At 39.3% G+C, this 26,308-nt stretch overlaps 1 protein-coding gene across 1 annotated transcript in view; it reads right to left on the bottom strand.

The window, feature by feature from the left end:
• CLASP1 (cytoplasmic linker associated protein 1) overlaps nt 1–26,308 on the bottom strand; it is a gene marked incomplete at its 5' end in the record, with an annotated part of 124,107 nt that overhangs the window by 36,601 nt on the left and 61,198 nt on the right. The window contains 9 exons of the mRNA XM_009075580.1: nt 2,655–2,798; nt 3,782–3,860; nt 4,781–4,944; nt 6,203–6,205; nt 6,498–6,561; nt 9,496–9,740; nt 13,166–13,269; nt 20,798–20,905; nt 26,078–26,245. Of these exons, the coding sequence (XP_009073828.1) occupies nt 2,655–2,798; nt 3,782–3,860; nt 4,781–4,944; nt 6,203–6,205; nt 6,498–6,561; nt 9,496–9,740; nt 13,166–13,269; nt 20,798–20,905; nt 26,078–26,245 (1,079 nt within the window). The remainder of the gene's footprint in view (nt 1–2,654; nt 2,799–3,781; nt 3,861–4,780; nt 4,945–6,202; nt 6,206–6,497; nt 6,562–9,495; nt 9,741–13,165; nt 13,270–20,797; nt 20,906–26,077; nt 26,246–26,308) is intronic.

Genomic DNA, 26,308 nt, shown 5'->3' with positions numbered 1-26,308 from the left:
ACAGCTAACCACTAATAAAAGGATAATCTGAAAATACAAACCATTTATTGAACAGACACCTTGATTGTTACCATAGGATCACATCTGCATGACTAATTACCATATGCACGTAGCAGCCACATGCTTTCCACACTGAGATCACCAGCATGAGGAAATTTGTTTTACCTGCCTCTGCTCAAAGGTAAAATCCAGAGCGAGCAGCATGGTCATCATGCACTCAGATGCTACTTGCATTAAGGTAACATTTAGTAACTCAAACTTGGGTGAGGAGGACATTGGCTGCAAGACTACATTATTCTCTGCCTCCACGAGTAGCTGAGCACCGGAATCACTGTTCCACCAAGTCAGCCACAGTGGTACATGTGAACCAGACTACACCAGGTCAGACTCCTCAGTACCAAAAATGACATCTGCTCTTGTAAACTCCTAAGAGCTGAGTTAATTGCACTAATAGTCCCAAGACAAGATTGTATTGAAAAACTGCTTTATTTTACACTTGTTACAGGCATCTTGTAGTACTTCAATCATCTGAGGACAGAATTGGTTCTTCTCCCTCTCCCCAGTAACCCCAACTGCTATTTCCATTTTTAGGTTGTCACAGTGTTGACAATGCATGGTCTACTTTGCATTTAGGAAAACCTCAGACCTTGAAGACCACCATAATACCTCCCTCAAGGGCTGAATCTTCTAATGTTTAAATGAATCATCTTGATATTAAAATGGTGATACTTTTTTTCCAAGTTATAGTCTCAAAAAAAGGAGGGCAATTTTTCAATTGTGTTTTTCAGAACATTTCACCTGCCTGTGTTGGCCCTTGATAAACCAGGTTGCTACTGCATAGTGAATTTATTAGTCTGTTAACTACAATCCTGGCAGAGATAATGGCCAATGATTGCTTATAAATCCTTTGCTGCATTGTTTTTTCTAAAGCCTCTGGTTTGTACTATGTTCTTAATAAAATCATCGTACAGCAACGGTATGATGAAATAAAGATCACCTGAGCACTCATTTTCAGTAGCCTAAGTTAACTTAACTGTGTAATAATTTATTTGAAAGCTACTGACATCAAAGGCAAATCCAAGTCACATGCAGGTTTAATAAAAAGAATTTAGATTCAGTCATCTCATGTCAACCCCAAGGCACTTGCCCAAGTACTGCCCAGGCAGAATTTGCTGGAAGTTTTTCCAGAGCTCTGCAAGTCATTGAAACAGAAGGACAGACACCACCCTGTGAACACCCACTTCTGACAGCCCACAGGGAACAGTCAACAGCCAATCCTTCCTGCTGCAGCAGGTACTCTGTGCTCCACTTTGCATGCAGCAATGATGACCCCTAATGGTGGAATATTTCTGCTGAGAAAGATGTGGAGACACTGCTTTTCAATGTCTATTTCTACTTGAATCAACTACAACTCCCCTCACAGACCACCAGCAGAGTAAACTGTTTGAGGTTTACCTGAACTGTAACACAAAAGCAGCTGCTTTGCCTGTGTTCAATTCCTTCTGACTTTGGACATGAAAATGTTAAAATGCAGACTCATATTCCAGATTTAAGTCCAGGATTTAAAGCCCCCCCTTTTTTTCCTGGGGCAGACTATCTTACAGAAGAAAATTTCAGTTACACTGCTGTGAATAATCCCTGCAGAAAGTCTTCAGAAAAGAGGAAGAGACATTTTTCTCTAGAACCAATCAGCTGTATGCAAGGAGGCAAACAGCAGGCACCCAAACAGCTTCTTTGAAGCCTTGTTTCAGCTATCAGATAATGCTGCAGTGGCAGTACATCTGATACCCAGCAATCTTTTCATCAGGATCAAATAAAAACAGTTTTCTTATTTCCCAAGTTATAAAACTGCATGTTATTCTAGTATTAAGGCAACATTTTATGTGCATATAGAGGGTCAAATTCTCAGACAATTTTTACATTCTGAAATTATTAGTTTGGTTTTGTGATTTTATTCTTTTTAAAGCCAAGTACATCTCCAAAGCCTTTAACACCTGCTGGGAATAGAAGGTAATTTTAAATTGTGTTACAGGTGCCAGGCACATAAAACTAAGTCTCACTTTTCTCTTGGGAAGGATGAGTATCACTATCTGCCCCATTTTAGCTTGCCTGACACTTGCATCTAGCGCAAGATAAAAAACAAGGTAACTATTACCCAGGCCTGACCTAATTGTGTCAGTTTTTCCATGTTGAGATAAACACACAGCTCTTAAAAGAAAAGGGTTGAGAGCCCCTGGCAGCTTACTGATTTGTTTACTTTCTTTTAACAATATTATAACACTGAAGTTGTGCTAGATTTCAGTCTACAAAGCACAGAGCCTTCACCTTAATGAACAAAAAACCTAGAGATATTTCCAGACTGTGCAAGAAAACACACATTTTCAAACTATGATCTCTTTTTGCATGGTAATAGTAGTTAAAGTCACACAGGTTAAGTACCCACTAGTCAAAAAATAAATGAAGAAATGCTTCAGAAGTGTGTCTGTACTGAATTGACAACTTCATTCAGACAGTGAGGTGTGTAAAATTGAGGGTTTTTTTAAGTTAGAGTCTAAGCACTGAAATTTTTGTTACCTTCATGACTGGCTTATTTGGGGTTTTTTCTCCTTTTGACGAGCAATAATTACTGCAAATGTTTCATCACCCTGGCTTACCTTTCTCACATCTGAGCTCTTTGGTTCTGTTGTCCAAGTTATAATTCTAGATACAGCAAGTCTTGTCTCACTGGAGTTCACAAAGTCTGTTGGATCCATCTGTCTTGCCAAGGACTCAATATACTTCAGGATAGCAACTTTCACCTGAAAAATGAAAAGGGATTTGTTAAGCTCAGGAGTTGGCAAAGATGGATTTATCCCATAGTAAACAGAACCAGGACAGATTGACAAGACTTACGAGGCAGGGTGGGGAAAGAGAGGGAAGCTGTCCCTGTGACGTTTCTCTACAGTGTTCCAAAAATCAAGTTTCTAGCATGGATGAATTTTGTGTAGTAAGGGTCTGGAATGGAATATCAGAACTGGCTCAAAATCCCTACGTTTGCTTGTGCATTTGCAAAAGCAGATGAGAACTCCTCCACGCTGTTTCCACCAGTGGTTATTGTTTCAGAAGCCAAACCATAGCTTTTGGTCTCAAACCAAATGCCTGATGCTGGAGTCTAAAAAGGCCCAAAATTTGGGAGATAGAAGAAAGAACATTGGAGTCCTTTGGATCTCATATATTCCTATCTTTGGAAGGTAAATGTGCATGACTTCCAGAGTTAAGAGAGTTCTCATAGCCTGAAACAGCAATCTCCTGCAAAGCAGTCTGCACAACAGTATCCTTTAGGCAGAATTCAGTGACAGAAAGCTCTGATGGATTTTTTTTCCTCTCTAAACCTTACATGTGCTATGCCTGATCTGTGCAGCAGGCACTTGCTAAAGTGTGCCTAGGGTCCCACCTTCCCAGAGGTTGAGAGTCTGATCCCTCCTGTCCTGCACAGCCAGGTTTTTTTTCCACCAAGACCAGCTGAAGAGTATTTCCACACCTAAACTTTAATACATTCCAGTCTGCTTAAAGCCTAACTCTTCCTGACTTGTGATGAGTTACAGGGTCCTATTTTAAAGACATTTAGATTTATTAAAACGGAGAATGAAGGAGTTAATCAAAGTTGCCAACATAATTTCTGTATCATGCGTGTATTTACAATGAACTACCTTTTCCTGAGTTCTATGCTTTATGGTATGCCTGACATGGCAAGCTAAGACAAGCATGTTGATGTGTGAGCGAAATAGCTTTTGATACTGACCTTCAGGTTTGGTGTTTGAGTCTGGTCTACAATAAACCTCATCAAAATGTTAAATTGCTGATCAAATGGAAAAGAATCCCTGCCCAAAGAAAACAAAGGCAAAAATATAATGCAATGCAAATTTTAGGACTAAATTAACTCCATACATTAAAGCTTACACAATGGATTTCAACACTTTTCTTTTTCTTAACTTTACCATCAAGCAAAGAAACTCCAAGTCTAAGAATTAGCTGATTATTGACAGAATACTGGAGAAAACTGCTAAATTACTATCTTTATACACTTTTACTCTATCTACTCTCTGTACATTTCTCCAGCTCTTGGCACACCTGTCCATTCCTTCTTCATTTCAGACTCCGATTTCTTTCCTTATCTCTACAAGCAGCCTGGTTTATCTTGTCCTCAGAGTCCATACCTCGTTTTGATTTCTCTCTTCTCTTTTCCTACTCTACCGTATTTTCTTCTAGATTCTTACTGCTTTTTGTCTTTCAAATCAGCCTATTTTCAGAATGAGCTGAACTTTATTCTGACAGTGTCCTGTGATGGACATCTTTCGAAAAGGACATGGAGTACAGAGTTGGTATGAAGACTGCAGTTACATTCAAGGTCTTTATCCTGGCATGACTGTTATTTGCTGTTTGAACATCATGAAAGATGCTCTGAACTTTGTGGCAAAGCACCTTTCATATTCTGGATACTGCAAATTTTTTGTTCCCATGAATAATAAAAAAGAAAAAGATATCTAAGCATGTTCACACCAAAACCCCAAAATTAATCAGGCACTTATTTTAAAATTTATGCTTCAAAGTCATCTGTTTAGAAGAGAGACAGGACTGTTTAATTCAATGCCTCAAACAGTGACATAGCTTTGTTCTCCTTTGTTCCAGTATTCATCACTGAGCCCTCAAAATATACAGCACTGCTGGATTTCTAAAATGTTCACCAAATGCTTTCCTGTAATCCTGAAAAAAACCTCCATTTGCCATCTGAGTACTCTACCTGGTGACATCCAGAGCTTTTTGAACTTTTGCCTGCACAGACCCCAACAAATCGGCTCCCATTTTCTTCAGCAACTGGGTCAGGAGAATAAAAAGCCAATCCTGCAAGTCATCTTTATGAATGATGATGAAATCAACCAGGGTTTCCAGAAACATGCTGAAGACCTATAAACAAAACAAGTGTCACAGAAAGAAATACAGTGCTTAAAATAAAAATAATCAAAGGGGAGGGGTTTACAATCTGAGTTTCAGAATGGTTTTGTTATAAAGAGTTTCATGAATGAATGATTTTAGTGATTACATTGCTCTTAAAGAGAAGTCAGACAAGACACCTCTGAAGTGTGTTGTATTAAAATACCACATGAAACGAATGAAGGAAGGGGGTAGAAAAGACTTACTCTCTGTTGTGAATTCCACGGCAAAGCAGGCCATGCAACAAAACAAACCACTCGTTAGCACACAGAGTGATCAAGATGCAATTTGTCAACAGATAAAAGACACAGTCATTGAAAGTTTACATTTTCTTCAAACACAATCTCTTCCCAGCAGTTACTTAAAACATATACCTTAGATGAGATCCAGGCTCCTCAGCCATGAAAGTAACATGTTTATATACACTTATATGAACAAAGTTTACGTGTGTTTAACACCAGACTAATGAGTTTGTAGCAATCACTGTATGAAAGCAGTGCATATGACAGATCACTGCTGCCACAAAGGACCTACTTGAGTCCAGTGAGCACTAACCTCTCACCTTACTCAGAAATTGGACATATTTTGCAAACAAACAGTTACACTTTCACCCTTTCCACAACACATATTGAACCTTTGAGAACCAAAACATTAAGACCTTACAGGTAGGAACTACACACTTGGGTAGACCTCTGGGACAGCTGCTCCACACTATAATTAAGTCCAAAAATGCGCATTTTGAGCAAGACGTGATAGGCAACCAGGCCTGCTCAGAGAATTTCCACATGACCATTGTTTATCAAAACTGCTTAACAGGGGGTCTTGAAGTACAAGTATTTATACAACTTACTCTTTCTCAAACTGTATTTAACCCAACAGCAGATGTTTTTACTCAGCCATTACTGTTTGCCTTCAACCAGCAAACCTCCTCAGGAAAGGGCATGAAACTCTTTTTTCCCTGCTCCCACTTACCTGTCAACAGAAGACCAATAGGTCTGCACATGCCTATGGGCCCAACCTCCCCATTCTCTAACCCACATTTTTTAAGAAACATTTGTACATTCATGCCACGACCTTTAATTTCAAAGGTCAGCGTTATAAAGAAGGCAAAGTGGCTGTATTAAAGACTTTAATTATAAGATTCAGAATAGTATCTTGCTGAGACCTCACACTTCTCTCAGGTATATACAACACACCAGTTGTGTGATGCTCATGACCCTTCATGGACCACTCGCTACTGCGTATCAGCAAAAGACTCCCTAGAGAATTCCAAGTAAAATTGAACTTCTCACTCCAGGAGGTGACCTCTAAAAGGCATTAGGCTGCTCCTTAGAAAGCATGGAATAACCGGTTGCCAGCAGCGTAAGAGGCTGAGACACATCCCTTTTTTGCAAAACCAGGACGTGTAAATGCCACTTTTCCCCAGCAGATGGCAGGGGCAGGAATACAAAACACTCATCTTGGAACGGTGTCAAGAGTGCACACATGGTAAGGTAAGAGTGTGAGCCAAGTCTTTGTGGTCTTACCTTGCTGTGAGGGTCAGCGAACATGCGAGTAAATATTTCACATAGCCTTTTTAACTCGACTCGGCTAAAACACATAAATAAAACATCGTATTAATACTAAAGCTTTAGTTGCAACAGGAAAAAAAAAAGCTAATAAACTTTATCAGCTGGAAGATCTAACCTGCTTTATTTAAATGTTACTTCATTCACATTTCCCAAAACTCTGTATATGCAGGCAAAGACTTAACCAGCACTCCAGTTTAACTGCTGGGATCACCAGTTTTACATTGAGGAATCTAATAAACTCTTATTGTTTTAAATCTTAAGCCAGACATTTGCATTTTCTGCTGCTTATATTTTCTCCTATATTCTGGATTTCAGAAGGCAATTTGGAATGTGCACATTTCAGAGGCACTTAGTTTCTGCCTGAGTCAAGGTCACTGAAACACTGAATCTTGTGTCTTTTTCAGCCTAAGAATAGGCTTCTCAAGTCATCTCCTTTGTGTCAAGGAATTCCACCAACTACTCTCTTTCTAAAAATAACCTTCAGCCAGGACTGAATATGCTACTAGTCTACAGCTATTTTATGCCAGATTGTTTATAAGTAACACAGGGCACATTTTCAAATAAATCTATGCATTAAAGGCTGATCAAATTTTAGAAGGGCACAAACCCAATGGTTTTAGGAATCTGATATAGAGGAAAAATTCTCTGTAATGACATCCCAGTAAGCTGCTAGCTAAATTCAGGATGAGGCTGTACAGTCTCAAAATGACTACAACATTCTTCTGACATCGTGTGGATTGCAGCTCTCTGAATGAATCCTTATTTATTACTCTAATGAATTTTCTTTCTGGACACAATCAGCAAGTATAAGTGTGTCTGTTTCTAAAAGCTCACGTACTCAAGGTAATAATGCAAGTACTAAACTGCAACAGGCAATGGGAGAACAGTTCCTTAAGGGACCCGCTCGCCTTGTTTTATTTAGAAGACCTTATAGGGAGCCTTTAGAAAAGTAGGCCACAGGAAGCTGTATGAAACAGAGGACAGGTCAGAACCACTCCACTTTGCATGCACATCTTTCTGGATATGCAAATCTCAGCTAATATAGCATTAGCCATCTTCAGTTCAAAATACTAAAGAAAACCTAGCCACATCACTGCCTTTTATTAAACTTGTTATACCACAACAGAAGATATCAGGTTTAATTAGAAGACAGACTTGCCCCTTGGACTAATGACCTTGATGATGATCTGCAAGATGGTGCAGCATCTTGCCGTGGGAACAAACAGGATGATAAAATCTAATCATTAGAACAGGCACCAGATCAACTCTGAATGACTGAGGAAACAGATCAAAAGCAAACCAAAATGAAGTATAGAGAAGTAAATCCAGTATCAAAAAAATAACTGTGCTGGGGTGTAGTTTCTGGGACAAGCTTAGAAATCATTCAGGATCAAAGCTAAGACGACTTACTAGCTTGAGCGACTGGTGACAGCAGCACAGTTCAAACACTGCAACCAGCAGGGTTGAAATCAATAGTTTTAATTCTACTGGCATTTCTGCTAAGAGCTACTGATCAGAATAAACAGCACATCGCCAAAACTTCTCAGCACTTCCTCCCTTGGAACTAGCCCCAACAGCACTCCAAACTTTGCTTATAATCCTCACACACCTTTGTGGCAAAATCATAGTCTTACTCAACTTTTTCATACAAGTATGTGTGGTGTCACAATTTCTCCAGACAGTTTGTTAAAGAAAAAAGACAACATACATGTGGGAACAATCTTTTAAGAGACTCAGACCACATCAAAAAGCAGCTCTGATCTAGAGATTCTAACTGCCCATTTTAAAAACCTGTAGCACTTTCCATTTAAGGACTGTATCACATCATCTGAAGTGCTAGAATGTTTTTATGATGCCAAGAAAACAACCTTTCCAGGCTTACTCTCAGTACACTTTCCTTCAGCCTGTTAACATGAAACATCAGATATTTTCAGCCAGTGTGAAGCTCTTTTAAAATGGACACAATTGCACAAATCCAAGCGGGGAGTCTATAAACCATACAACGACCACTTATAAACCTGGTGAAAATTTAAGTGCATACTATTCATCACAGCAAAATAAAATTGTCACAGCTATTTGTGAATGCTATCTTCAAAGGAGCCAAGAATAAACAGCTCATTTCAAATACCTTCACCATAAACTAAGGAAAATCCTATGGCCTGAGAGCCAGTTGTCATGTTAACATGACCTACGACCACGTAACTATTGGATAATTCCAAGATATCTTTTAACATGTGATGTGTCAAAGGACTATGAAGGAGTTTTGTGGTTTTCAACAAAGGAAAAAGGTCTGCCTCTACTACCATAAGCAAAGGTTCAGAGTTGGTACACCTACTTCATTGCCCTAAGAAACTTCCCTATAAGTTAAAAACCTCACCATTTATAGGAGACAAGCTTCTGATACAAGATTTTTCAAGAGTCATAAACAAGATCTATAATTACACCTAACACAGCCTTCATAAAGAGTCAAAGTATACCCAATGACAGCACCATCTGATCTCAGCTTTGAAACGCACACACCCCGAGTCATTTTAGACTAAGTGCAATGTTTGCTTCACCAACTAAATTGCTGTGGAAAAAAAGCATTGAAGTTTCAAACAGACTAATGTAAAAACAGTACAACCCTTTGAGCACATTTACAATAGCATCATTGTGGGAAATCTCACTGTGCTGCAACAAGCATGTACCACTGGAGGTCTTCATGAGACAGAGGAAGGCTAAGAGAACATGCTTACCTGAGCCCTTTCTACATTACTGCCACACATTTAACACAAATTATGCTGATGGCATAGGATATATTTTTCAAAAGTTAATTGAAGTCCCACATTGTGGAGACAAAGCTTTCACAGCCATGAAAGATACTACCTGTCTCCATAAGGCAGGTACATATTACTGACTTCTGACTGCAGCCATCCCTCATCAGTTATTGTCACCACAAAACTATGAAGGTCACCTCAGTGTCCGCTGGCTTTTCAGTAAATTCTGAAGACCTATGAGCCCTTCTTTCCTTTCGGACCAGTTGGAGCTGGCACAATGGTTCAGGACCTCAGCCACATCTTCAGTCTGCCGCAGGTAGTGTGGGATGCCCCCGTTCCTGGAGCCATAGGAGCGCTCCGAGCACGCGCTCGATGCATCACTGTTAGCATCGTCGTCGGAGTACATCCCATAGGGCTCGTATCTTCTTCTCACTGGCTTTTTCTGGAAAAGGGGAAACTCAGACTTACCAAGTTATATACAGTTACACCAACGCCAAAAGAAGAACATTTTATTTGCAATCACTAAAAGGAAGATTAATGCTGTTGTTAGAGTGACATAAGTTTTTAAAGATGTCACCACACACTGCCTGCTTACCTCTCACAGTAGAGCAAGACAGACCCCATTGATTTCAATGAAACTATGCAAGTGACTAAGGGGAGCAGGGCCTGCCTTCCCCAGCACAACAGCAAGATATTTATGCCCAGTGGAATTAGTTACTGCTAACGAAATTAAATGTTTTATGGACAGTAATGGTCAGTTCCATTGTTACAGATGCTATGATGATACAACTCCTACTTCAAGCAAAAAAATAAAGATAAGGAAAAAATACCTAAAGGAATCTGTGCTGGCATGTACAGTCACTTTGATATTAATAAAGAAGTGACTCCAGAAATGCACTGGGATATAGGAGATGACAATTTCTCTGTTACTCTGGGCTAGGATTTTTCCAGAGGCTGCTATGGAGTTGAATATTCAACTCCCACTCATTTCCATAGCATTCCCTGAGGTACATCTTTGACAACCTTGATCCTTACAGAAGGAATATCAAAATAATTATGGCAGCAAAACAAACTCTTAAATGAACTTTAGCAGAACAGGGTTGATAAGACAATTTGTCAGAAAAAGATCATCTACATTCTCAAGTGTTTACTACAGAATCCTTCCAGTGTCCAGTCCTGCAATTCTTGGACTTGTGAAGCCAGCAGAGTTTTGCTTCCACTAGGACTAGGACTGGAGGATTGAAGCACAGAAATTAACTCAAGTGCAGTATCATGGGTGTTAGCAACAGGGTGGGGAGAGTTGGAAAGTAGAAATAAAAAGTCAAGAAAGCACTAGTACCTTGCTCCTGGAGTCTCCTAACAGCTGTAGGCAGGAAAATATTGAAGGGTGGGAAAAAGCATAGAGAATTATGTCAGAAGCTTATGTAGGGTTTGTTTTGCAACAAAAACGTATAGCAAATGTGTCTTAGCAAATTAAAAAAAATACAGTTTATGCAAAATAAAAGTGGGTATAATAATGCCTGACTTTAGCTCCTAACTGCTGTACTACTCATATGACCTACGATTTCCACTAGGGAGCTTGGAAGTGAGATTATCTGTTCATAAGTTTTTTAGGAACAGATCTATATACAGCACCTATTTCCTTACTTTTCAGAAACCCTGTACTGAAAGATACCAGAGTTTCTGGTAATGGATTCTTTCCCCACATACTCTTAGCAGCATTTCATTTTAGAGTCTTGCAAAGAAATTCTGATGTAAGGAAATGACTATCTACAGTACAGCACATTTAATCAACTTCACTTAACCAAGTTCTCTTTCAACACACAGTTCTTACATCTCAGTTTTTTGAAGATTAGCTTCTTTTATGCCCTCCTGGCTGGCACCCCTGGCTTAAAGGCCTTACTTAACAGCAAAGTTTCCATCACCCTTTGAGCTCTTCTGACAAATCCAAGCACTGATTCCCAGTATAGACACTATGGGTTTACTCCAAGTCCAGCCCAAACAGAAGCAGTGGATCCAAAGGGAATTGTGGAGAGGGAGGAGATGTCACAAAATGACCCAGTGTACTTTGTTTAAATTGAGTATTTGGCTGAAGCCATCTTTGGAGAAGCTCTTTTCATTTCCTACTACAGGGAAAAGAATACTCCCCTGAAAACAAGGCTGCTGGGTAAAAGCTGGCATGACATTACTCTCTCAAAAGGAGCCTGCACAGGCTTAGTAAATTGTTTTGCCTGTTGTGAGAAGGCAACCAAGAAAAAGAGCAAATTGGGGTGGTGGGAAAGAAGGGGACAACAAGATTGCATTGCATCCTCTAAATTCAGATTGATGAACCAAGTCAGCAACACCACTTAGTTTCCAGCCACACTTAAGGATTTTCCTTTTAAGTGTTCAACTCTTCAAGATTTTAACATTTCAGTATAATGCTATTTAATTTAAAGAATGGAATATTTCAAAGGGAACTCTTAAGTCTAGCTGAAGATTAAGTCACACCCAAAGAGATCTCAGTGCTCAGCAGTCAACTGAAACACTGACACTCTCCTCCCTCAAGAAACCTGTATTCAGCAGCTGCTCACATGCAGGGATAAAGCCTTTGTTTACACAGGCAAACCACTGCCTGTAACTATGCCCTAAACTGCTCTAGAGGCAAATTTGAGGTGCTGAGAGCAGAAATTGGCTCACAAGTTGTTGTCCTTGATAACAAAAATGCTCACTAATGATTCAGCCCACTAAATACAAAAGTGCCATCCATTATATAATGTTTTACCTTTCTATTATTCACAAATACCTTCCTTCTTTTTGTTTTGAAAGGTAAATTTTGTAAAAAGTGACATTCTTATTGAGGTAGTCTAATAATCCTCTAGAAATTAAGGTGACATGACTGGGTGATAATCAGATATAAAAAGGCAAATGTTAGCCATCCTTAGGCAAAGTGAACTAGGAGATGGAGAAAGGCCACCTATCACAAACTGTGGGCATGTGGTTCATTCCCCTTAAAGAGAACCTGGGAGAGATTCTGAAATATCTGTCCCAAGCTACATCAGGAAATCCTTCCCTCAGTTCAGGTCTAGAGCTGGAGAAGACCCAAGGCAGACTGGTTCCCAACAAACTCTGTACAATAATTGGTCCTGGCTCTAAACAGCCTCTCTCCCCCAAACACTCAAGGTAAATCCACAGGCTTCACAGTTGCCTTTTGAAGAGCAGAAGACACTTTCTGGGTTCCAGCAAAGAGATAGCATAGTACAGTAAGATTATACAGGACAATAAATTTTTTAAATGACAATAAATTTACTTGGAAAAGCAGTGAAATTAACAGCAGCCAACTAGACAAATACACTTCAATTTAACTGCATGAGATGGTACTGATTCCATGCAAGCCAAGTTATGAGCTATCTGAGTATCTATCCAGGTGCAAACAACACGGGGCAGGAACTTATGAAATTCTCAGCTCTTGTTGAAACCTGATCAGGAATTGACACTAACAGAGAACACTGTTTTTCTGACAAAGTCTTCATGCAAGTAATGGGACTGATGGAAATCCCTGACCCCACGAGTGCCGAGCACCCCCACAGTGCCATGAACATCCTCTGACAGCCAAGTGAAAGACAAACAGCTGATTCAACCCATCCTGCAGCTCCAGCACCAAGCCACAGCAGTCTGTCCGATAACAACTGTGGAGAACTAACATGGAATCAGGAAAAACATACTGCTGCCAATACACCCAAAGACAAAACAGCAAAAGGTAACTAACTCTACAGCATCAGACACTGACACAATCAGAACAAAGCTATTTAGAAAGAGGAGAACATACGTACAGGTAACTTTAAGCCACTTTCCGGTGTCGGAAGCATTTTGTATTTTTCCTCTTACCAGTGCATCAGCCACAGCAGCCTCCAGATCTGTGCTTGTGCTCAGGACTCGCATGGCATTCACAGAAGCAGGCATCCTGCCTGGCTGGCCGAGCCCAAACCGGTCTGCACAAAAGACAACATTGAAAGGGATTGTTAAATGAATTCACATTCACTTGGAATCCTAATCAGGTGCCCGACTAGCTCTACCCACAGGCTCTGGCAACTCACAGTGCTTTTCCATTAAACGCCCTTTTACCCAGAGCTCCAGAGTTTGCCATTAGGGTAAGAAATAAACTATTGTTTGTTGGGCCTTAAGAGACAATTTTGGATCCTCAGGGCAACTTTGCATTTATTTATTTAAAACTGGAAACCAGGGTATCTATTTTGTGTTTCTTTTTACACAGTTGTTTCAAAGTTTGATTTTAATGTCAGAGGCAGACGTGCCCATCCCAATCTGGCACTCTCAGAAATCAAGAGAAAGCTTCTCATTAACTTCAGAGAGACAGAACCATGCCCAGTGTCAGAACATGTTAATACCCAAGCACTCATCCATTCTGCAGCCTTTTCTCAGGCAAGGATGTGAGACTAGCAGCACCAGATTAGCCTATTTTATGTCTCAAGGCTTGATTAACCAGTAGAATATTCCCCTACACCCTCACAGTATAAAAACATAGTCTATTATTTACTTGCAAAGTTACTCCAACTTTTGGTTTAGTACTGTTCTTGAGAAGCAGTTTAAATGCCATTTAAAAGCTCTGTATCAACACTGGGTTTTTGAGCATACAGGATCATCTTTTTCACTTTGAATTTGATGGCAAAGCTCTCAATGGCATCCAAAACAACAGGATTGAGCCCAAAATGCCAATTACACTCCTAATGTTAATTAGATTACTGTATCATTTGCCCAGCCCACCAAAAAGGTCACTGAAATTAGTTTCTTTGGCAAAGTCCAAATTCAGAAAGGCAGGCTGGGAGGGGTATCAGTGACTTGAGTATGACAGGTCAGGCTCTGGCAGCCTAGTCCTTCTAGATGGGGCAGATCAGATACCAGACCACTGGGATCCTGGCTCTGGTCCATAAGCAGAAAGCAATTGGTTTTGATATGGTTTTGGTTCCATGAGGGCTTGTGTCTGCTGATGAAGGACTTAGAATATCCCTCCTGGGACATACACTACACCTCTGTCACCTGCCCATGTCAATAAGAGTTTTGCCAGCAAATTCAGTGGTGCCTGAATCAAGCTGCATGAACCCATTTAATAGACCTTCAGTTGATCCACACTGGAGGTAATAATCAAGCAGCAGGAGAGAGATCAAGTCACACAGGTCTTTTATGAGTTCATCTGTATATAATTTAACAGTGGAAAAATACTGCTTATCAAATTGCTTAACTATACTGTGGATTTACACAAAACTGAGGTCAAACATGGTATTCAGCAGCTTCATGGGTTTGGGTTTTTTTGAAAATACTTTGCTTATCCCAAAACATCATTGCTTTCTTTTTAAGAACCTACTGCACTGAAATATCTTTTAAAGAATTAGCTCAGACTGACAAGCATAATTTAAATCAGAGATTGAAGTTTGCCAGTCTACGGTCCTCATTCCAAAGCTGTTTTTGAGTGTCAGAGATTAAGCTACTGAGGGGAAAGAGGGAAGATTTTTTAAATCCCAAGTATTTTGACAAGAAAAAATACCTGCAGACTAGTATTTATTTCAAACAGAAGTATTATCTAACAACATTTAGTGTTTCTTAGAACTACATACCCAGACAAGACATTTCTGATTTACAACAAAAGCACATTTTCTACAAAACACATTACAAGAGAAAAAAAATAAACAAACTTCTTAGAACTACTGCCAAAAAGTAATCAAATAATGACATTTCACAAAGAAATAAAAGTTGTATGTGTTATTACTATCCCCTTTTTTAATGCACCTGGGTTGAAGAATCACTTCAAATATCTAGGTGAAATACTAAAATGGAAAGGTCTGTGCACTCTTAACAGAAGCACAGATATGACAGTGCATTAGGTCTGATTGAAACTAAAGTCACTATTACAGAGATATACACTACAAAGATGTACAGAAGACAAGGATTTTCCTAGAGTGTAAATGATATCTAGTACAGCACGAGGGCTGCAAATGTTGAGGCAAGTTCTGGACTCGGTTTTGTATTTAAACACAACTCAGTGACATCACTCAAATGTTACTGAGATCAGAATTTGGCTTTAACTTTTGAAATTACATAGCATCAAAAACACGACTGTCATTTGTTTTCACGTGAATTTAGTATTACATTAGAAAAGGGAAGATAGTTGTTTCGTTGTTTTTTTAAAATGAAGAACAAAATGACAAAGTAATTCAGTTGTAGATCAGTTTAAATACCCAGCATAAAGAAACAAAATTGAGCTTTTTTTTGACACATTAAGTACAGTGAGGCATGCTCGTTTCTATCTACCTCCATGGCTATCAGGAATTTGCTGAACTACTTTTTTCAGTGATCTTTAAATTCATAGCACCCAAGTTACTCTGGGCTTCTCCCCAGCACACTGTTGCCATACCTGAGTGCAGAAGTAAGACTTTAGGAGAGACCTCAGCACACCTATAACGCGGGGCTGGGAACACATCTGGCTCCAGGAATAACCAGTACAGGTAAGCCCAATATTACTGGGCAAGAAATAAGCAGAATATGCTCTGGCCACATTCCCTTGTCTCCCTGGCTAGATTCACTACAGTTGTTACCAACTTGGTGAAAATTCACAACCAGCATTTTTGAACCTATTTTGCCATTTTCAAAAGATTTTGGCCTTCTGTAGGACACAAGTAACCATACAAAATTTGATTGTTTTGCATCAAACCATAGGAGACAAGCATGAAGTGACTATTACAGGGAGTTAAATGCAAACAAAGCTTAACTTTGTATTACAATTGAGCTATTTTGAATATTGTAAATTACTGTGGTTAACTACAAATTCAAATTATTATTTGAAAAATGCCAGTCAAATCAGCTTGCATCATCTCTGTTGAGTAACCTGATAAGGCAAATGTTTTGAGAGTTTTAGTTAAGAGACAGCCATTTAACTACACTCATGAGAAACAGTATTTTTCACTCCCTATCTGAAGGGGGTTAATTAAATAACTTTCAGCATCAAAGATTCCTTATACAATTTTAGCCTCCAAAAAAACACTGAAGATCTTATCTTTTACATCATCTTTGTCCCCACAATTGTCCCAAAGCTACCAACCCTCATTCTATTCTTTTTCAGACTCCCAGTGAAATATCCCAATTTCAAAGGGAGTTATGGGTACTCCATAACTGCAAATCCAGCACGAGTGGGGAAGAAGCAACTGGAATCTGCAGATTTTTCTTAATATGTTTGAGCATCAGTTGCCTGATACACAGACCAGTGAAATTAAGGGAATCATTGGGTCTTTTTCCAACAACAACTTCCATGTACTTTGGATAAGGCCTTCAGAATTATATGAAGGATGGATTGGCATGTGATATGCTCCAAAGTTCATTTTGAAAGCTCATCAGGTGCTTAATTTTTGCCATGCCTGTGTATTTCAGAGAGGATCCCACAAAGAACATTCATTAACAGAGACAGGAGTCAAGAATATTTAGTAATAAATGGGATGAAACCCACTGGGATCCAGTCCTAGGCATTGGAAACCTCTACACTACTCAAGATTAAATAGAGTTTGCAAGTACTCTGCACCAGTCAGGATTTAGCCCATGCTGCACAACTGATTCATTTTACAGGAGAATTGAGAAAGCCCTGGATCACCCTTTGTTTAAACACTGTTCACAACGTTCCTAAAATACATAAAATTAAAAACATCCAATAAATGAAATTCAAAAGAAAAAGCCACGCTGAACAAAACCAGAACAGAAAGCCCCGCAGCGGTGAGAAGCACATGCCAAGTGCTGGCTGATGCACACGATGGCAAATGTTAAGATGGTGTAAAACAAGACTACGTATAAGAAGCAGATTCATGCAGTTAGCACTTGTTCACCTGACTGCCCAACAGAATCAGCAGTGGAGAGAGCACTAGTGGACCTGGAATGACGTCGAGAAGCTGCAAGTAGAAGGAATGGCAACACCCACAGGATTAACACACATTTAACCCGAGACAAAAAAATGCCACAATCCAAAGGGGATGCGTGTGACCGCTACCGGGAAAGGTGTTTCATAGTGACAGGGAAATGAGGCTGTATATGAATGCATAACAGATACAGTGCAAGCCCCACAGCAACGCCTCCGTCTGTGGCTTCCCTCCCTTCCCCTCGTGGCCATAAACACGATGCATGACAAAACTCATTGGTAACAGTCCCAAACGGGGTGCAGCTCAGCAAAAACACCCCAGTGCACATCAGTCATGTTCCAGACACACAGGTCTGGGAGACAGCCGTCACCAGAACGTGGAGCACATAACTACAGAGAAGGATTTAGATGTGTCTAATCTAAACCCTCAAGTGAAGCCATGAGGAATGGTCACGAATTGTGCTTGCAGTATTTTTTCCACAACATTCTAGCCTATGCATAAAAAACCAATGTTAACAAAGAGAATGCATAACCACATAAGTAGAAAGAGTCATACAGGGAGGTCACCCAACCACTGTGTATAGGTCCTGGGGTTGGGTTTCTTTTCCAAGTAAACACATGTACACACATATTGCAGGTGTTGCTACTACTAAAGGTCTCTTGCTTTTAACAAATTTTGCATACATGTTTCTTGAATCTCAGTATGCACATGCACAGATAACCAGAATATGCACATCACACACCTATCTAGAATTACACATGTATACAAATTGTTAATAGCAATGGAGCACACAGTAGCAGAGGAGCTTAAGCCAAATATAGCTCCCACTTCAATTCCCAGTTGTTAGCAGCACATCAATCACAAAATGCCTTTGGAGAGGTTTTCAGTTCTTGGATTCAGCATACAAGTAAATTCTTTATGAAAGCAAATGAAAAACTGGCCCAGCCATTTCCAAATTACAGAAATTCAGCTTTTCTAAAGAAGTTTACCCTATATCTAGCAATGACATGCTCACCAGCTCAAAGCAACTGACCCAAGAAACCGATTGTTCATTTGAGCAATTCATCATCATAGACTCACTGAAGGCCTTGTTGCTTTAACATCATAACTAGTACTGTCAAGAAACTGAAAAAATAAAGCAGAATCACCTTCTAATACAAACAGGCTTTTTCAATTATGCACACAGGTGTGCAGCAGAAAAATTATGTCTTCTGTTTAAGGCAAAGGATTCATAAACACAAATACTATATTATCAAGTAGAAATCAGCAAAGTAAGAAAAATAAAATTTAGGATTTTTTTCTTTTTCAACTGTAAGAACAATGTGGTCTTTTGACTATGGAGAACCCATGCATTTATTCAAGAGAACAATCCCACTGACATCATAAGTAAACTCATCAAAGATTTGCAGGATCAGTGAAGGATTATGAACTGAATCTCACAATGAAGGTTTTTAGCTTGCAATTGCTTTCTCCCAAACCATCCACTGTGCCCCTCTGGACATCATGGCAAATCAAGGCCCATGGAGAAACAAGAATAACAAAGAAATAAAACCCCCACATCTCTGCACGGAGGCTGAGCACAGACTGACCCTTGACTGGTGTTTCCTAAGGCAGGAAGCAAGTCTCTTGATGCACAGGCATGCATACCTGCACAGCACTCCCAAACAACAACAGTTTGCAAGGTCAGGTTGTCAGTGTTGCCATTGACCATAATACCACTAAATGCAGGAATCCTGTCATTTACATATAGCTACTTTAAATATAATTCACGACTATACAAGTTAATCTTTGTGAGCAAAACCAGACCATGCACAGCAGGATATTACTATCTTCACGTTATTGCAAGATTGACTGGGTTCTAAAAATACTGTAATAGAACCATATTGGTTTGGCTTAAACTGACATATATAAACTTCTTTCAGATGAATTACACACTACATAATTAACAAGTTCACGGACATGTTTGAGCTAATGAACACACAAGAAAAAGGAGATAGGACAACAACTACGCTGGGTTGTTACATTGATATTTCCTCCCCACAAAACCTCTATGGCCTAATAACAATGTATTTCTAGAAATGCATTAATCTTGAGGCAGTTATATATCATGACCTAAAATGAGAGGACCCTTTCCCCACAATAAAGGTTGTTACGAACAGTCTGACACACACATCTGTAACTGAACTTTTATAGTCAGTGTACAAATCAGACTCAGTACAGGTGGAGGTGTACAAAGCTCACACCAACCATGATTCTAGTACACTATAGCTATATTTCAGGACAAGGGCTACAGTATTTCAACTACTGTATTTTCAATAAAATAAACAAAACACAGCACACTGACACAGAACACTGACGAGTTAACCCTGAAATCCAGCCTGCTTATACACTTTGGCTAGAGGAAAAAAAACCTTCAGCCAAAATTGAAGCTGGGCAGGCGACTATAAAAATGAGCTACAGTTGTGTATCGAATGTCTTTTTACAGCTTTGGTATCAAATAAGCTTCATTTAATCAACAAAAAGTTCAGCTATTTATCTAAAAGAGCTATGAAGCAAGCTATGAACACTAAGTTGAACTTCTCTCCCATTTTTCAGCAAAAATTTAAGGTATTAGAGCTTATTTTATAGGTCAATATAATGAAGTCGGTGAACCCAAAAGCCTCTCCAACATTAACTTATGCTGTGTTCCACTTACACACTATGTTATATACCTGTATTTTTTCACTACGTGCAAAATAGATCCTGTAACACCATTCTCCATTAAAATACTCCCTAAATGAAGAGGGTCTGGGGATCAACCATATTTCATGTCTGAGATGACAAGCCTTTGATACAACAAGCAATGTATTTGGTTGAATATATGATATGGTATTTGATCAGAAACATGAACTATCTCGCTGTATTCAGCATTGTGCAGAAAAACTTCTGCATGTGGTAAGTCTAATGAGATTTTCTATTTGTACTGTACACTTAAGCTGCACTTTAGTGATGCTCCTTTAAGACCTCAGTCTTTCCATGATTTTAGGTTGCTTGACAAAGTTTCCTAGGAAACAGCATGGGCAACTTAATTGATGACTGACAATGTCCTGTGAAACCTCTACAAAAAGAGAGCTTCTATGTCCATTACAGGATTTAGTATAGAAACTGGAGGATTTAGTATAGAAATAATATACTGCAGCTGTACCTAGCTGTAAGAAAATCAGACTGAATAAATAGAGTTACTCAACAATAGGCTATGATGCTACCAGCTACTTCACTGGGACCTAAAAGATCCAGGCTTGCCCTCCCATAGATTTCCATCACTGTTGTAAAGCGAAGCACAGCAGCCCCATGGAAGCTGATTTAATTAAGCTAAAATTTGTAAAATTTCAAGCTAAACTATTTCCCTGCTAACAGAGCAGTGCTGAGAACCAGAATTGAAGCATGCAGAAGAAAACGGGGTGGGTGGGGGGAAGAAACAGGGTTGGAAACAGGGGTGTGGTGTCAGGAATCCAGAGGACAGGAAAGAGCTCATTCCACCTAGCAGTGTCTTGAAAGGGCAATCACAACAAGGGAAAAAGGAAAAAAAATATTGACCCTTAAAGCTCCAATGCCTACATGTACTCACCAAGTGGAGGAAAGCCCCGAGCAGGGCTTGTATCTCGACTGCTCTCACGGCTGGTATCACGACTGCACCCCTGACTCATGCTGGGTCGGGGGATACGACTGCTCCGTGCTAGCATGCAGCATGGAGAGTTTCAGAGAAGGTGAACAAGTTTAATGAGGACAGAAAGCTCAAAGTCAAGTCACATTTCTGTTAGTTAAGGTAATTATTACATTAGTAATTATAATGTGCAGCAGCCTACACAGGCTCTTTACAAACCAACTACCTTACATGCTGAGCTGTGTTTGTGATGTGAGATTTAATGTCTGGCTGAGTGTCTGCTTTTTTCTTAAGCAATAAAAGTTTTGTTATTCAAGTAGAGCAGGAATCTTCAATCGTTTAGGGGAGCTCTGCTGTTGCAAAATAGATGAGGCTGAAAGAAACCCTTCTGGAATATTCTTCCTTAATTATGAGATAAACACCCTTCTGGAATAAAATAGCAGATGAGAATTTTTTTTAAGTAGTCATAATATCAATATGGTATTTTTACATAGATTTGCCTTTCACAAGGATAGTTTTGTCATGAACAAATATCCTAAGGATAAAAAAAAGGTGTACTGTACAGACTTGCAGAGTTATCTTTCTCCAATGAAAGATTCTGGGAAAATAAACATTTAGAACCTGAATACCTGAAAGACAGGTTAAAAAGTGATTTGAATTTGAAAAGAGCAGCAGCTTCAGGTATTTAACAGAAGCTAACCTCTGCTCCTCAAACGTTTCTAAAAGCTTATATTTATGGTTTTATATGCACAGATTGAGACACAAGCACACTTAAGGGGAGCTTAAACTATATTCTTTACTTTGACACAACCCTACATGTTTGCAGATGTTTGAAACCCTAAATGTCTGAAACCCTAAATGTTTGAAAGATGTCTGCAGAAAATTCTGTAGAGAGCTTTATACCCAGTAGAAAATACAATATTTTCATAGGGAAAAGAACAGCAGTTAATTGTCAGGAGTTTACTTTGAAGAGTTTAATGACAAGAGGGATTTCCTTTGCTGTTTAGAAAAGGTAATAGCATATTTTATGTGTTCAGGAAACACCATTACGGAATTTTCTCATGCAGAGAGTAAAACCTAATCTACCAGCTTTGATGACAGTAGAGCAGAGGCAGGTATGTGTAACATGAACATGGTTTATGCTAATGCTTTGACTGCACCCTCATTTTTATAAAAATAATGCCATTTGCATGCTTCAGAATAAACATATATATTCTTATAAATCTCTATTGCTTTCTATTCAGAACTTAAGTGCCCAGACTCAAGCTAATGAAGTTCCTCTACAGTGTTTCTGTGGTCTAATATACACTGGGTACATTAGTATCCTTCAAACAAAATAGTACAGGACAGAACAGAAACCTTCATATTTAGGCTTTAAAATTCAAATGTAGACTTCTGCCAGATTCTCGGTTTGTCAAATCCCTCCCAGTTTTGCAAAACCCAGTTCATATCTCTCAGATCAATTAATGGTTCTGATGGTTGACCTTTGATGTCAGACAATACAAGATGAGCCATTAACCAAACTGAATAGATCACCATAATGTCTTATGGTTCTGAGCGAGTTGGATGGTCTCATAATAAATAAATAAGACAGACTAAATTATAAGAACTGGATGAAATTAGGGTCCATGACCTCACCTCAAATGTACAAGGAAAAAAGCTGACAGGTGAATTACAGGTAAAAGTAACACACTGAAGTCTTTCACACAAAACTTGCTTAAAAACTGTGGACTCTCTGGAAGCAAACTTCTCATTCTTGGGTCACATGCTTAGGTGTAAATAATGGCAGCCTTCACATCAGGTTTGCACAAACAGTCATTTCTCTTAAGTAGAGAAAATCTGCCAATCTTTTCTATAATATGACCCTACTAAAACCAGTGAAAGCTCTTCAGAGAGGGAGAGATGTGAATGACTAAAAAATTAATGGATGCACACAATACATTCTCTTTCCATACCAGCTAATAGCAGCAGTATGAAGAAAACTTTAACTGCATGAGAACAGGACAATGCTACAGATGAAGCACAATACTGACTGCACAAACAGAGCACCTACAACCAAAGACTGGGTACTTCATGAGCAATGGTCAAACAAAAGGTTTGCATGTTACTGGATACAAATACAAAAGCAAGGAAAAATAAGAATGGATTGAAAAGAACTGAACGATGAGTCTGTTGTGGACTCCCAGGCACCTGCCTCACATTTTAACTGCTGTGAGAAGATTATATATCAGCTGCTCAGAGTATTTCTTTTAGACACTAGCAGCAGCAAGGCCCAGCAGTGTTGTCATTTAGATAAGTCTTTCATACTGTGACAGACTGTCTCTGCAGTGCAGACAGCAAAAGCAGAGAAGACAGACACAAGTCTCAATATGAGAATTCTCAACCCCCAAAAGCTGGACAGAAATCAAGTAGCAAAATGGATTAAAAGGAGTAGGCAGGATGAAAGGAGACAGTGTGCCCACAGCCAGCTCTGCTGTGAGAGAGTCTAGGACATGACAAGGATGGGTTGCTTTCAATAACATCCCAGCTTTCTAATGTGTACTGTACATCTAAGTTTGACTAATTTCATCTGGAAAGTCAAGAGCTTTTGGACAATGCTCACATCAATATTAAAACACACTACTGGGCTGTATTATATCAGTGGAACCCAACAGATGCAAAAATCACTTGCAGAACATGATAGTGGCCCTGTTTACCAACCCACCACTTGGAAGAAACCTGTGTTTCATTAGGGTGTGAATTTTAATGATTCTTAGGTGGAGACTAAAAATCAGCAGACGCTTTCTTTACATCAATACCAGCATTTTAAAGAGTCTGAAATGCTGCCAAAACAGCCAAAGGAAAGCTCTGCAGTGGGGTACACCCAGTAGAGGCAAGTCAAGAACTGCCTTCAGTTTTCCAATAAACATGCACGGCATAACTAGAAAGAGTGCTGCAGCACAAACTGATACCCAGCTCTGCCTGCTCCACTTTTTACAGAATGACAATCTTGAATCTCTCACTCCCTTCAGAACCAGCTGTGCTACATAATCTGCTGAGCACCCAACAGAATTAACTTCAGACAGATAACTTTCAATCCATGGGAAATGGATATCACCTTTTTGAGGTGATGATCTCCTTCAAGGGGTCCAAAAGCTCAGGATTAAGTGGACTATACTCCTCCTTCCCCAACAAGGTATCACCCTAGTAAAACTCACTGAGCAGACAGCAAAGGCAAGCTTAAAACTGAAGTGTCACAAGCAGGACCATATAGGTGACCATGCAGGACCTCAGCACACCAAATGTGCCTCTTCATGCTGCCTCTTGGAAAACAACACACTACTTCAAAGTTTCCAGCATACAGAAGGAACATTATTCATGAATACCTGTGGTCATCATGAAATCTAAGCTAGAGGCAAGGTACTGTTGCTAACAGGCATCCACACGCAGAGGCTCTATTAGCTTGCTACTGCCCCAGGAGGTCCTGAAAAACTCCAGTGGATGGTTCTCATATTTAGAACCAAGGTGAGTGGGAGTCTAGTTAATGAAATGAACAAAGAAAATAAAATATCTAGGAAATATAAGAAACTGAAGCAACATAATAAGGAAGCATAAAATACTGTTAGCTACTATGTTGTAAGCAATAACTATGATGAATAATGGTATATTGGTGACAGCTCACAAGCTATCTCCATCCAAGACAACATTACCATTTTCAAGATCCAGTAAAAAGACAGAATTTCAGCAAATGAGTAGTAAAGGCAACACAGGTGTCAGACACTCCTGTTCCCAGCCCAAAAACAACAGGCTGTGGCCATCAGCTGGAGGGGCAGGTGGAAGCCACACATCTGATACATCTGTCTGAGCTCTCTCTCACTCTCAAAGAACAAGCACTGACTGTGTTCTCAGGGAGCACATCAGAGCAACGAGATACAAATTACTGTTTCAAAAGAATTCAAGGCTCCTGTAATACACGTGAAAGCAGGCAACCCAAGAGTGAGGATTTCACACAAGGCAATTTCTCTTCAGATGCTTGAGAATGTTTCAAAGTCAGACCACAGGAGGTGATGAGCAGCTTAAGCATGTGGGATGGTACTACCCACCATTCTTTGCTTCCTTCTATAAAGCAATGCTCTTCTACAGAGTGATAGCAAGACAATTATCTCTAGTATTTGGGAGGCATTTACATTTTAAAAGCAATGTACAGAAAAGCACAATGTATTCATACAAAGGCCATAAAATAGATCAGACATAAGAAGAATGCTGAATTTGAAAAAGCAATCACAATGAACATGCAATCTTTTTCATGAATCATAACAGCATATGCACCGAGGTGCTTTAAATTCATTTCAATATCCTGCAAGAATGAATAAGATACTTCTCTATTAACAACCTACTCTAAATAGAAAGGTAGCTTAAATGTAAAATACAATTGCTAAGGCAATAGTTGCAAATTTAATTGCAGACAGTAAGGCTGTAATTTCAATCAATTTCAGCCTACTAGTAAAGTCTTTGGAGATAAAAAATATTTGAGCACCAGTATCATTTAAAGTGTTCAGCCTCTACATTACCTTCAAAGTTATAAAATAATTTCTATTAAAAATAAAAATGTTCAGACAGTACATTGAATACCTTTTCACCTCAATTCGGATACTCAAAAGTTATATATATATATATATGATATTTACTCACCTGCCTTAAAAAAATGAGTCTGCTGATAAATTTGAAAATAGAAACTATTATAGAATATTTACACAACAGTCACTGAGACAAGAATATTGAAAGCAGAACAATTACAGCATTAGTCTTGAACGCTGTCTAAGAAAGTGGCTCCAAGATATGAAGGATCAGAGAAGCAAAACACGTCAGCTGCAAAATTTTTAAACAATGCAAGAAGGTCCTTTTTGCCCTTGATTCCAACTGACTGCAAAGATTGCTCAACTCATTTTAGGACTAAGCCGTTGATACCAAATGAGATCTTTTTGCTGTGATCGTTATTCATGACAACTGTTTTTGCTGCCTGATCTAATAACATCCCTCGTGTTGAATTTCAAACAGAAGACACATCATGACATCTTTAGGTTTGCTTTGAAACTATAGCTCAACCTGGAAAATTAAAATTACTCTCCTAAAAACCACAATCATATTAACTTGGCAGCTGAAAAACTCAGAAAAATAAGGGTAATATGAACAGTTTCCTAGTCAGCAGGACAGTCCCTCCTTCAAGCCCACTGGTCAGCATGTCACTGCAGTGACTATTCTTACCTAGTCCTATTCTGTTGGGACTCGTCTCCCGACTGCATCCTTGGCTCCTGGGAATCTTGCTGCGCTTCTCTGAAGATGATGGCACTGGCTGGACTCTGGATGTTCCACCGCTCAGGCCACCATAGCTGCTTCCTAAGAGCTTACCCGGAGAACTAGACCGGCTGCCAGCTAGAAGAGAACCAGAAATAAGGAAAAAACACTTAAAACCACCCAAGATTTTAAACACACTGA

This window comes from Acanthisitta chloris, unplaced genomic scaffold (assembly GCF_000695815.1).
Source record: "Acanthisitta chloris isolate BGI_N310 unplaced genomic scaffold, ASM69581v1 scaffold35, whole genome shotgun sequence".
Taxonomy (NCBI): domain Eukaryota; kingdom Metazoa; phylum Chordata; class Aves; order Passeriformes; family Acanthisittidae; genus Acanthisitta; species Acanthisitta chloris.
Note: the sequence above shows the minus strand (reverse complement) of the source record. Positions and strands in the feature narration are given on the sequence as shown.